General features: G+C 37.9%; 2 protein-coding genes across 2 annotated transcripts; both read left to right on the forward strand.

Moving 5' to 3' along the window:
• Positions 1–893: 893 nt before the first annotated feature.
• LOC113777432 lies at positions 894–7,524 on the forward strand. The gene is made up of 8 exons (XM_027322512.1): positions 894–1,188; positions 2,148–4,025; positions 4,121–4,282; positions 4,364–4,418; positions 4,790–4,944; positions 5,741–5,827; positions 6,041–6,169; positions 6,849–7,524. The coding sequence occupies exons 1-8, from the start codon at positions 1,117–1,119 to the stop codon at positions 6,972–6,974; spliced, it is 2,664 nt and encodes an 887-aa protein (XP_027178313.1). The 5' UTR covers positions 894–1,116; the 3' UTR covers positions 6,975–7,524.
• Positions 7,525–10,248: 2,724 nt separating this feature from the next.
• LOC113777723 (leucine-rich repeat receptor-like protein kinase PEPR1) lies at positions 10,249–12,888 on the forward strand. Its single transcript, XM_027322906.1, has one exon. The coding sequence runs from the start codon at positions 10,770–10,772 to the stop codon at positions 12,042–12,044; it is 1,275 nt and encodes a 424-aa protein (XP_027178707.1). The 5' UTR covers positions 10,249–10,769; the 3' UTR covers positions 12,045–12,888.
• Positions 12,889–13,094: the final 206 nt, after the last annotated feature.

Raw genomic sequence — 13,094 nt, forward strand, 5'->3', positions numbered from 1 at the left:
TTAGTTAGTGCTACAATATTCTAGAGTGACATATAAATAATTATATATGTGTGTATGTGCATCGGATTTTCTTGTTTCCTTATTCTTGGCTGTGTTATATATATATATATATATATCAGAAGTAATTATTATCTGAAGTCTCGGGTTCGAATCCTCTTGCTTACACGAAAAAAAAAAAATATTATCTGAAGCTACAACCCCAACTAAACATGATATAACGGCGTTCAAGTACTAAAAAGAAATTCAAGTTTAGTACTGGTAATTACTATAATTTTCTTTGGCACATTGGCCAATGGCCAGATTCTTACTAGCGAGTTGCTTAATTACCAAGCTATGGTTAAATAGCTATGTGATCATTTTACGGGTTTGTGTGTGTGTGTGTGTTTTTTTTTTCTTCACGATTTTTATTAGCAACTTCCGGATTTTAATTTTTTTTTATTTCTACGTAATTATTAACTGATAAAACTGCTTATGATAGTACTGGTAAAGAATCAGATTGTTCGTGGTTGGTTAATCCTAAGCAAAACTGAAAAAGTTGGTGAAAATAAATAATTGATGTGCTAAAGTCAACTCCGTGAGGTACAATGGGAGTTACCCTCTAGTCTACAAAACCACAAATTGTACTCCTTGAGGTACAACGTATTAAAACTTTTTTTTTTTTTTGAAAATTCATTTTTCTTCAAAAAGATGGTAGCTTGCTGTGATATTAATGTATCTATTGCTCCGAAGGAAACTAATGTATCTATTGCTAACACCAAATAAATAAATAAATAAAGTCAATGAACAAAATTAAGTGGTTGACTTTGTGGGCCATAGTCGTCTAAGGTGAATACTTATACGAGTACCAGTAGATTTAAAAGTTTAAACTAAATTACACATTAAACAGAAAAAAAATAGGAAATTAAAAAAAAGAAAAAAAAAAGAAGAAAGGTGGCTACGGTGATCGACGTCGACGAAGAGCTCCACAGACGATCACTCTTGGAATTCGGTATCTTTCATTTCGGAAAAAGCTTTAGACTTCAAATTTGCCAACTGGAAAACCTACTGCACATTCAAATTAGTCTACGGACGAACAGTTTTTAGGTTTTACTGCAGAAGCTGGAAGGGGAGAGGACCATGGCAGCTGCGGTTCCAGTCTCCACTGCTTGGATTCCCGAAGATGACCTCTTATTGAAGAACGCTGTCGAGGTAACTGCCTGCCTTTAGTCTGTGTTTCTCAGAATCATCTGCTTTATTGTTTGGAATTGAGTTTTCACTTCATTTTAGGAATACTATGAATTTTTTTTTTTAATTTGGTTTCGTATTTATTCGCATTACAATTGAAGTCTCGGAATTTTTGTACATTTTACTTGTGCTTGACATATGCTCTAGTTGCAATTATGGGAATCAATTCAGTTATCATATTCCATTTTGTCTGTCTGTATGTATGTAGCAATAGTGATATAGTGATGCTTGAACTAGCTAATCCAACTGTGTGGAGCACAAATTACGCCAAATTAGGGGGCGTTTCAAAATTATAATGCTCTGAGACTTTTATTTCTGGTGGAAGATGAGTGTGCATTAGCTATTGTGGGATTTGGCTTTTTTTTTTTGTAGATAATTTTTCTAAATTACTAGCTGTACATTGATGAAATAATTAGGTATTCTAGGAATTATATGAGTTTAAGGTGCTTTTCTTCATCCTTGAGGTTTCATTAAAGGTGACAGCACTTTTATGTGGTTCCTGAAGGACCGACCTGTTAAGGTTCTTTAAGTCGGAGTGAGTATTTGCTACTTCATTGTTGATATCATAAAGAGAATTGTAAGCATTGCTATCATAAAGTGGGGAATGGTGTAGCATTGTGTGACTGGTTCTCGTGCAAGGAAGAATACCATCATCAAAAGGAGAAGATGTTGCATTGAAATGTCGAAAACCGTCAACTAGATTGTCTGCTGTCTGCTCTTAATTTAGCTATTGTATTTCTGGAGAAAGCTTGAAATAAAGAACAGATTGCTGAGAAGTTGTCAATTTTTGCTAATAATAGTCCCTTTAACCTCCCTTCTTGTTTTACTCTTTAATTATCACTTTGAATGCACTTCTAATTCAGCTTTTCTGTGGGCTTCCACGTCCTGGATCATAAATCTTGTGTTCTTTTCTTTGGTTCCAGGCTGGGGCTTCCTTGGAAGCACTGGCCAAAGGGGCAGTACAGTTCTCCCGTAGATTTACCTTCCAGGAGCTGCGAGATAGGTGGCATTCCCTTCTCTATGACCCTGATGTGTCAGCCCAGGCATCTATTCGCATGTTTGAGCTTGAGTTGTCTGGGTTCAATCCTTTATCGAGAAATAATAGGTTTGATCATTCCAAAGTAAGTAGGGAGGTACCTGAAAAGAGGAAAATTGTGAGCATCCGCAAACAATATTATTCCATGCGGAAGAAATTTCGCAGTGAGTTTTTCAACCCTACTGACCTTGGTTTTCCAGACGAGCCAAATCTTCACGAGAGCAGTGGAAATGTGGCTGATTTCCGCGGATTTGATCGGGATCCACAGGACATCAATTGTGTGCTTGGAAACTCTATGCAGAATCAATTTGAGTTTCAGGAAGCAGAGATAGAGATCCTACGTAGTGCGTTTGCAAAACCAACAGGGAATGCATCTGTCACCTCTGGTGCTGTTAGTACACGCACATCATATCTCACAGGATGCTCTAATACACTTGAAGATAAGCAGCCAAATGGACTGTTCAGGACATATGGATTTCCTGAGGATGTTTCCACTCCACTAAGGCAAGATGGAACTCCTTTTGAGGCAAATGTTAAATCTAGGGTAATGTCTAGTTTCATTCAAAATAGTTCAGTCAACATTGGTGAATGCTCTGGTATTCAGGAGCCTGGCCTACCAGAAATACCATCTAACAGTAAGCTCTTAGAAAGTTTGGAGATGCAACAGTTGTCTGCCTTTGATTCAAGAAAGGAGAATCCACGTAATGTTCTCCGGGGATCAAGACAGGAATGCGACATGAATGCGCCTGCTGGTAATTCATCATTTCACACTATTGGTTTTTCAGCTGCAGATCCTAATCTGTCCCTTTGGGAACCAGTGCAAGATTTTTCTGCAAGTCCTCTGCCAGTCAGTTTGAAGCAAGGTGATGCAACTCAGGATGCTGAAAAGATGCTTACTGATGATGGAGCCAGCAATGTGAAGAATGAAGCTGTCTATAATGGTGTTGATTCGGGGCCGTTATTGGGTGTCTCAGAGGGTGAGTTTGGAGACCTTCCAGATTCACTTTTGAACCTTTCAAATGAAGACGACATTCTCTTCATAGATGTAGATGGGAAAGAAACTAGGGATAAATCTTATTCTGATAATGTTCATTCACTCCTCCTAAGTTCTCCAAATGATGCTCAGGAGGACAGCTTCAATGATATTGAACCTCAGGCATTGGTCACTGCAGAAAGTTGTCGTACTGATCCTCAAGGTGAAGATCTTGATAATTCTGGAGCTATTACTTCTTCCACTCATGCTGGTGATCAAAATGTTCAGCATCCTGAAATTGATGAGCCATCTGCATCAACTTTCACGTCTAATTCTCATGCACTTGGTGATGGCAATATTTGCTGCACACTGAACACTGAAGACCCTGAAATTCCTTGCAATGATGATATATTCTTGCTTATCCATCCTTCGACGTCATTTGCACCTCCTGCAGCCCAAGCAACCCCTGTAGAGACTATGGGCCTATCTTCTGCTGCTAGTCCAGAACAAACTAGACAAGGAAACTTGTTGATGGATGCAAAAGATCTTCCAAGATCTTCTACCTGGTCTCAGAAGATTGGACCAAATATTTTGCCAGAAACACGTCCCACCTGCTCTCTCGTGGGTTTTGGAGTAAAATCAGAGTTATCTGATATGAACTCTAAAAGTTTTCTTCCAAGGGATGCTAACAAGGCTCTCGGAGACTTGAACCAATGTAAATCATCGAATGCAAATCAAAGCATACCAGCTAGTAGAGCACTTGAGGACAGTATTTCTAAAGTTGACTTGAAGGTACTCAGATAACACGAGCAACTGTGGCTTCTTACATGATCAGTTTCTTCACGACTGTCATTGTATTTCTAAAGCTGTTTCTTTGTTGTAAGCAGGCTGGAGAGTGTTCAGTGTCATTTGTGGAAGTACATAATACAGTAGCAGGCTCTTTGAAAATAGATATGTCAGATTCAACAACAGTAAACCCTTCAGCATCAGATCAGGAAGAATTAGGGAGTGATAAAGATGTTCCTTATTTTTCTGACGTTGAAGCTATGGTAATTGTTTAAAGTTTTGTTTAGCTATGCTTCCAACTACCATAGTAAACTTTATTAAGCTTCTATTCCTTTGCATGTCAGATACTTGAAATGGACCTAGATCCACATGATCAAGACTTACATAGTTCGAAGCAAGGTAATTAATCTAATTTTGTTTTGATCTGTACAATTAGAATTACCTGAATGCTTGATTTTTAGAATTTTTCCATGTTTGTGTTTGCAAAGTCTTTGTTTCCCCAATTCCCTCTTCCACAAATAGCATAGAAAACTGATTGGTGGTCCCATAACATGATATAACTTGTGATTCTGGAGTATAGCAGCAGGTAAACTGATGCATGTTACTTTACTAGTTTACTATCAGATAGGGGAAAAAAATTCCATTATTCTAGTTTAGGTGCATATAAAAATTGGAAGCATAGCTATCATAAACTGAGATGAAAGGCTTATGAATTTGTGTGCTGGAGTGAAATTCAGAATCCTTTTCAGTAACATTTGGTCATTATATAGCTGAAGTTTTGAGATATCAGTATGAGGACGCAAAAAGGACTATTATAAGGCTGGAACAATGTGCTCAATCATGTCTTCAAAGATCCATGACATCTCAAGGGGCCCTTGCGGTTTTTTATGGTCGTCATTTGAGGCATTACATCAGAAAAACTGAGGTAGGCATCTAGTTCTGTCACTTTCTGAATTTGGTAACTGTGCTTCGCAATTCATTGGAATTATATGCTAATTTCCATTTTTTACATGATTATTTTACTTTTACACCTCCTCTCTTTCGGTTTCTGCTTAGTTCCTTATCTGTTAAACAGCATGTATTTTTGTAGCTTTCTTTTCAGTTTTTGTGTTTCTCAAGTGGAACATCTGTTCAATAATTTGGACACTAGAACCATTTTCTACCTTTGTAAGTAACTTGGCCTTTGGCACTTTCTGAAGCTTCGCGTGGCCTTGAACAAGTTAGAAGATAGATTCCTTCTGACGAGTGTCAAAACTCTGAGTGATTCATGCAGGAGCTGAACAAAAAAAAAAAAAGCATTAGCTCAATATTTTCATGAAATAACTCCTTTCAGTTTCTTGTACATTATCTATAAAACTTCTTGTAGATTGAAGTTTGTTCAGTCATAATTTTGTTACTACCACCAATCTGCAGGTTTTCATTTTGCCTTTTTCTGTAACTACCTCTACCATATATCCTTGAAGGAGTACAGATGCAGTCTAAGGATCTAGGCTCAATTTCTGTATTCCAGTTTGAAGAAGTTAACAACATTTTTTTGGATATCAAATGACTCTGCTCTTTTTAAAGTTTTATAAATCATTCTTGCGGTTCTTGTTAGTGATATTCCATTATCATAGAGTAGTGCATTTACATGTACACATCTCAGTCTGTGAGTTCTTAGCACAGAGTAATCTTTGAGAAAAATGCCAGAATAACTCTATTTGGTGAATCTGATTTAATAGGTTGTACTTGGAAGATCTACAGATGATTTTGATGTTGATATTGATCTAAGAAAAGAAGGGCGCGCTAATCGAATTTCTAGACGCCAGGTAGGATCTTCCATTAACTGATATCTTTGACAATATGTAAAGCTTATGTTTTCTTGTGGACAATGAGGATCGCTTCTCAGTCCTCACTATGGATAAAATCAAATGAACCGAAATTTGATTTTATAAATGATGCTTCCTCTTCTTCATTTGTTTTGGCATTTCTTCTCTGTTTTCAATCGGAGTAGTTATAACTACTGTTTTTGCCCTATGTAGGCAATTGTTAAGATGGAAACGAACGGATCTTTCTACTTGAAAAATATCGGGAAGAGTTTAATCTCAGTTAATGGCAAGTTGGTTGCAAGTGGACAACTGATCTGTCTTGACTCCAGTTGTTTGATTGAGGTATGTTTCTTTTCCTTCTGACCTTTTAACAAAGCAGTCTTCTTTGTCATGATTTTCCTCCTTTCTGGGATCCTTCTATATGAATCAATCTCTTGTACTTTTGACTGTTTCAATCAACCTCTTGTACTTTTGACGTTGAAACGGAATGAATGCCCCAGTCACTGTTGTTTTTCATTACCTGAAATAGAGGAAGTCTCATGACAAGTGCGATTTTTTTAAAGTACTCTAGCTAGATTTGAATCATTCCCATTGATACCGATCTGAAGTACACCCTGGCGGTGTGTATCTATGGCCCAAAAGTAGGAAGGAACTTCTTGATAAGCAAGTTCTAGAAAAAAGAATCTAGCGATTCTTGTGCTCTAAACTATAATATGAATAAATATGACTTTACTCATCAAACTAAATCAAATATTAGAAGGAATACAGGAATCTGCTTCTGGTGGCAACAGTTTAGTTTATTTACTCCAAACATTGATTATTAGTCTTTATGGGAAAAGTGCTGAAAGCGCATAATTAAGATTTTTTTAGCATGGATGTATTAAGTTATATTTGTTTATTGTACAGATTAAGAGCAATTTACTGCTTTTTTAGTCTTCTGCTTTTGCTCGTTACATAATTTCTTTTAGCTGGTTGACAAGTTTTGTGCTTATCCTAACCAATTAAAATGGCAAATATGTAGATAAGGGGAATGAGCTTTGTGTTTGAGATCAACCAAAAATACGTCAGACAGTACATCAATAGCATGTCAAGGGATAGCAAAGGGAAGAATAGCAAGTTTGAATGGTCACCTGACGGAGAAACTTGAGTGAAAGAATTCATGAAAAAGGTGCTTCGTTTCCATCTCTTCCAATTAATCTCCTTTTTATTTTTTTGGTCATAGGAATATGTTATGTGCATTGACGAAATTGTACATATGTAATTCTCTTCAATGCAATGCAGATATCCAATCAAGCTTTCATCTGTATCTTTGTTGCTTTCTCTCTTTCTTTCTCAACTTGTTCTGGAATCCCACTTTTATCTTTTGTTTTGACGTCGTTTTTCCCTTCATTTTTGTTTTGGCGGTGGGATGAATTGTGAGGATCATTTGGGACTATAAGAGCAAAACTGCATCGGCTGGTAAATTCCTGCATCAGTTTCACCAGCGGCTCGAAGTCAGCACTAAACTGCAGCACGGTTTAACATCACGGCACAGAAAATTACTGAAGAAAACATCAAATAGAATCACGAAATCCCCAATGTTATCAAGATCGCAAACTCTGAACAAGTGTAACAAATACATGAACCAAGTTGCTCCCTGGTCCCTGTTAACATCTACTGTATCTAAATTAATGCAGTGGGCCTAAGAGTTCCAATTATTTCCCTGTGACTTTCTTTCAACGCAAAGGACGTTAATTGGACATTTTAGCTAGTTATTTAGGCTTAATAGAGAGTCTCCCAGGAAGCTACTTTTTCACCTTCATCCACTTCAAACCGTGATGCAATCGATATTGGGGTCATCAGATAAGGTGATAGGCCATCCCAGCAAAAGATTTGGTCCCTTTTTCTTTCTGAAGATAAAGGGTATGGGAAGGGCTAGTTGGGGGTCGGATAAGTTTTAAAGTACTCATGATTTGTTACTAGTAGAATTTGCATTTACACTCTCTCGGCCCCTAGATAACGTGACGCTGAATATTTTAAAAAAGGGTAACGTGTAGTTGAGGTGTTGATATTTTAGAAAAGCCAACTTAATTAGGAAATACAAAGTGATAAGTAGGGTAAGAATTGTTAGTGAGTGCATTCAAATGATAAGTTGGGTGTGATTTAATCTTTGAAAAAATAGTTTACAACTCGCAATGGCAATAACTGCACTAACAAACTTATTCCGGGTATTTTTTGAAACGGGAATACTTAAAATTGGAAAATAATAAAACTATTCCTTTAAATATGAAGAACTTTTTTTTTTTTTTTTTGGGTTATGGAAAACAATGAACCTAAAAAATTGTTTGGTGAGCTTTTCTGCGCGCAGTCCCCTACAATTTGTTACCAAATAGTATTTATTATGTCATCAATGGACGAATAAAAATTGTATATTTGCGGATGGGAAAAGTTGCGGACGAACAGAGGTGCTTGCTAATATTTCGAAGTTAGTTAGCAATTATTGAACATCAATAATAATAATAATAATAATAATAATAAACACCATACATGCTGAGGCTACCAAATTCAGTGCCAGCTTGAGGGATTTCTGGAAGTTAGTAGTGTCACCATATGTGGCATACCGGACTACATCCAAATATTGAAACGTTTATGACTTTTTTTATACTGTAGTTGAAGAAAATGATAGTAGATAGTTTGGTAGCTTGATTTGGTAGAGGAGTGGTGAGATGTGACGTGCCTCATGAAAGTTGAAAGTGCTTTTCCACTTATTGGCGCACATAATTAATTTCCATGGATCGAATATTGTTGAAGATGCCTAGGCAGGGTTCGTTGCATTGCAGGCATTTGGGGTGTCTGTAGTAAATGGAAAAATGTGAATTTTCATCAGAACATGGCATGTTCATATTCTCCGGTGGCAACCGCTACAAGTTGCGAAGGGAGATATTCTATTTTATGGGTTGTACAACGTATTATTGGAGTGTTTTTATAAACACGTGTCTCGAAAGAATGTATACGCCTTGTATGGAAAGGAATTTTTTTTATTAAAATTTTTTTTACATTTTTCGTAAATACATTTTTCGATTATTTTTTTACGTCACATATATCAAATCGTTGCAGTACATTTTTTACAAAAACTCCAAAAATTTACAATCCAAACACAATAAATTTTCCTGGCTATAAAATCAACGAAGTATGGTCTTAAAAACGGTCATTTTGTATTTGACTCTTCAATTATTGATCTACTGTCAAGTAAAAAGAAAAAAAGAAAAAAATTCACAGTATGGTGACCATATATATCTCTTTAACTGTCAAAACGATGCACGCATAATTCTATCGTATTTGGTTATTGAAAGGAAAAATAGTCAACAATGAAGCCCTTTTACTGAAAAGATAATTTTGACCCACATGTTTGATTGTTTAAGATTAATATCTACCACAAGGTAAGCCAGATGACCACATGCTTATATGTCCATGGAAATTCTCATGCATCTTTTAGGGACTTTCTATTGGACGTGACGTTAGATTTTCTTGTGTACTAAGTAAAGGTGGCTTAGTTAGAGTATATGTTTTTACAGGATAATTAAGAGGAATGGAAAATGGAATTCCTCTTGCTCGAAAAATGATTAACAGGAGACACAAGCTTTACTCCCTTTTTTTAAGGCAAGATTTGTAGCATTACGCGTGTAAAGTTGATTGCACAACCAACCATTTTCAATCATTTTCACAAAGAAGTCCCTTTTTTGGTTAGTTATGTAACATTTGCAACTCTCTCCCTAATACCTCTTCTCGAATGACATTAAAAGATTAAACCACTGAGCTTGACTCAGTAGCCATCAAGAAGGGACAATAGGTGGGGGTTCAACTCCCATTTGCAGCCAAAAAAATTCAAGTAAGGTCTGTATATCGACTTCAAAACCAAGAGCAAGAATTTTTTCCTTCATACAATGGATAGCAAATTATTCAAAATAATATTTTGCTTGTATTATAAACATATTTTTTAATTAATTTTTTTATATTTTTAATTTTTTTTATCTCATATATATCATCTCATAAAAAATATTATCATAATCATTTTAAATAATATTTTAAATAATATTCTATCCGAAAGAAAGAAAGAGAGAGACAGAGAGAGCAGTGGTCCGATATATACTCAAAGTAATCAACTCCACCTAAAGAAAACTGTGATGCGGGACAGCAGTGTATTTTATTTATTTCATGAAGGCGTTCAGTTAATGCATTGCCAGTTAACGTTAGAAGCTGAAGCTGGCTGGAAGATTTTTAACTTATTTAAAAAAAAAAAAAAAAGATTCTCCCTTTCTTTTTTTTTTCGAAAAAAAAAGGATCCCCAAATTTCTATGACTATAAATTGCTTAGTCGCATGGCTCCCCGGGACAGATACAGCACAGCAATTTCCCTACCAAATTCAATTCCTGGCTTCCAGCTCCCCCCACCCTTCATTAATCACTGGTTCTCTAGTGTTCCTTTGTTTTCTTTTTCTTTTTTTATTTTTTTTTTAAAAATTATCTCTTGTTTTGCTAAATACAGCAGTGTAGTGTTAATCAAAGAAACATAAGCAAAAGTGTAGTCAGTAATGGTGGATTCTCCTGTGGGACTCCTCCTCTCTGCAGAAGAAGTCTGTATTTCTGACACCTCCACCCGTGATCAAAGCACTCACCCTCTCTTGCATCACAACCCCCGATGCCTCCTATGTTTCCTTCCAATTCCGAAATGAAATGAAAAGATCTTTCTTTGTGTGGCACTATCAACACTGAAAGCTGCAGCACTGAAACCGCACAGCACCCCAAGGACAAAATCCCACCCTGCCTCCATCATCATCCATCACCACTTCTTTCCGTCCCTTCCTTCCTTCCTTCCTTCTGCTTCCCTTATCTTATCTACTAATAAGTACTACACTCTTCACTTCATAAATTCCAGAAACTGAAAGACTAAGCAAATTAACAAGATGGGCTCTCTTTCTCTACTCTCTTTTTCTTCAGGTCTGGTCTTAATCATCCTCCAGCTAATGTTCTTGCATGCACACTCTAAAACATATTGGAAAGATGTTTCAGTCTTGAAGCAGCTCAAAGACAGCGTCGACCCCAAGTCGGTGACTCCTGGCTCGTGTTTGAGCTCCTGGGATTTCGGGGTCGACCCGTGTGATAATCTTTTCGGCGATAAGTTCACCTGCGGCCTGAGGTGTGACGTCGTCCTGCCTTCCGGGAGCCGAGTCACCGAACTCGCTCTTGACCAGGCGGGTTACTGGGGCTCACTCGCTTCTGTTTCCTGGGAATTGCCTTATCTTCAGAAGCTTGATCTCTCCGGGAATCATTTCACTGGCGGGATTCCCGACTCCTTCTCCTACTTGACTCGGCTTCAGCAACTCGGTCTTTCCGGCAACTCGTTCTCGGGATCGGTGCCTGACTCGCTCGGCGCTCTTTCCAGCCTCGAGGAGATGTACCTCGATAACAACAATCTTGAGGGGACGATCCCATCAAGTCTCAACGGGTTGTCTAATTTAAAAAGGCTCGAAATTCAAGGGAATAAGTTCGCTGGCCCGTTCCCTGAGCTGGGCCAACTGGGCAACCTCTATTTTCTTGATGCTAGTAACAATGCCATCTCCGGGGAGCTTCTTGCCACATTTCCGGCATCCCTCGTCGAGCTTTCCATGAGGAATAACAGCATAGAGGGAAGCCTTCCGGCTAGTTTGAGTAATTTGCCTTATCTACAAGTCTTGGACCTGAGTCATAACAAACTGAGCGGGTCAGTCCCCGCGAGCCTGTTCACTCACCCGTCCTTGGAACAGCTGACTCTGTCTTATAATCAACTAGGGTGGGTCGAGGCTCCGGCGAATTCAGGTCTGAATAGTGAGGTCATTGCTATTGATTTGAGTAATAATGAGATCCGTGGGTTTCTGCCTGGGTTCTTGGGCATGATGCCCAAATTGTCAGCTTTGGCGTTGGAAAACAATAAGTTGACGGGCATGATTCCGACACAATACGCCCTGAAGGTACTGTTGCCGCAGGGTCAAGGGGTGTCCCAATTTGAGAGGCTATTGCTTGGGGGAAACTACTTGTTCGGACCCATACCGGGGCAGTTTCTGGGTTTGAAACCGGGTTCGGTTACGATTAATTTGGGAGACAATTGCTTGTACCGGTGTCCTCTGAGATTATTCTTTTGTGATGGTGGGGAGCAGAAGTCTTTGATGGAGTGCAAAGCCTTTGCCCCATTTATTCCTTGAGAATAGGTATAATGGGGTCTTGTGTTTATGTTGTAGTAATTCCTTCAATTTTTAGATGGGCAATTCGTGATTCTCTTCCCGGGGAGGGAGAGATTTATGTGTATAGTGTATGAAGTGTGCTTGTGTTAGGGATGCCAATGATAAATGATAATCTTGTACTAGAAAATTAATAAAGACGTTGACATAAAGAAATATTTCCAGATTATGTGACTCACCTTTCAATGGAAACAAGGCGAGGTAGTTGAAGAAGACATGGACTCCCATCCCATGTGATGATGATTCAAGATAGAGATCAATGAGGGCCTGAATCGAAACAGATAGCATCAAGGCTACTGTGCCCTTCCCAATGCCATTGATTGACCTGCTATTTTCTTATCCTCAGGAATGCATTTGTGCAGTTTGTTTATGCCCGAGGCTAAGACCCACTAGGGAATTTAGTACAGAAAAGAGAAGATATGATGGACACGAATTTCATTCAATATTATGTATGTTGTTCCAGAGTTTAAGAGAGAGAGTAGAAGAAATGATCTCTTTTTGTTTGAGAGTTGTGAGAGATACGAAAGGAAATGCTAGTCTAACTAGCTTCCTGGCCTCCAGGAGTCAGCATTTCCTAAGGCAAAGAAATGATACAGAGCTTATGATCTAGGATGGTATTCTGGTGATTATTATTGGCTGAAATTTGTATCATTTTTCCATGGTTTTCCCTCTTTCGGTGTGTTGGAGTTCCCGTGTGGATGGGGAAGATTTGGGATGTGGTTTTACCTTCTGCACTAGAAGCCCGTGAATTGTATTACTATAAATGTTTTCAAGATTTTGAGAGCATGGAAAAAAGCAAAATTTATCCCCTGATGATGTTAATAATTTTTAAGTAGCCGCATCATCAGTAGGAAATTTATGGATCTCTTAACTTTAGCCTTGAGGTAGGAAGTGTAGATGTCAACCTGGACTAAATCCTAATGTTCTGGTAAAATGAGGATAACACTTTCTGTTCCATATAGTCCTCGCTTGCTATTCAAGAAAGTTCCTTCCACCTTCAATAGTACAACTTAT

The sequence above is a fragment of the Coffea eugenioides genome, chromosome 7, assembly GCF_003713205.1.
Source record: "Coffea eugenioides isolate CCC68of chromosome 7, Ceug_1.0, whole genome shotgun sequence".
Taxonomy (NCBI): domain Eukaryota; kingdom Viridiplantae; phylum Streptophyta; class Magnoliopsida; order Gentianales; family Rubiaceae; genus Coffea; species Coffea eugenioides.

Excerpts from the sequence above, each read along its gene's own strand:
- LOC113777432 (XM_027322512.1), top strand. The coding sequence starts at position 1,117 with ATGGCAGCTGCGGTTCCAGTCTCCACTGCTTGGATTCCCGAAGATGAC. Across the intron at positions 4,026-4,120 it reads TTTCTAAAGTTGACTTGAAG|GCTGGAGAGTGTTCAGTGTC; the intron begins GTACTCAGATAA and ends TGTTGTAAGCAG. Across the intron at positions 4,945-5,740 it reads ATTACATCAGAAAAACTGAG|GTTGTACTTGGAAGATCTAC; the intron begins GTAGGCATCTAG and ends CTGATTTAATAG.
- LOC113777723 (XM_027322906.1), top strand. The coding sequence starts at position 10,770 with ATGGGCTCTCTTTCTCTACTCTCTTTTTCTTCAGGTCTGGTCTTAATC.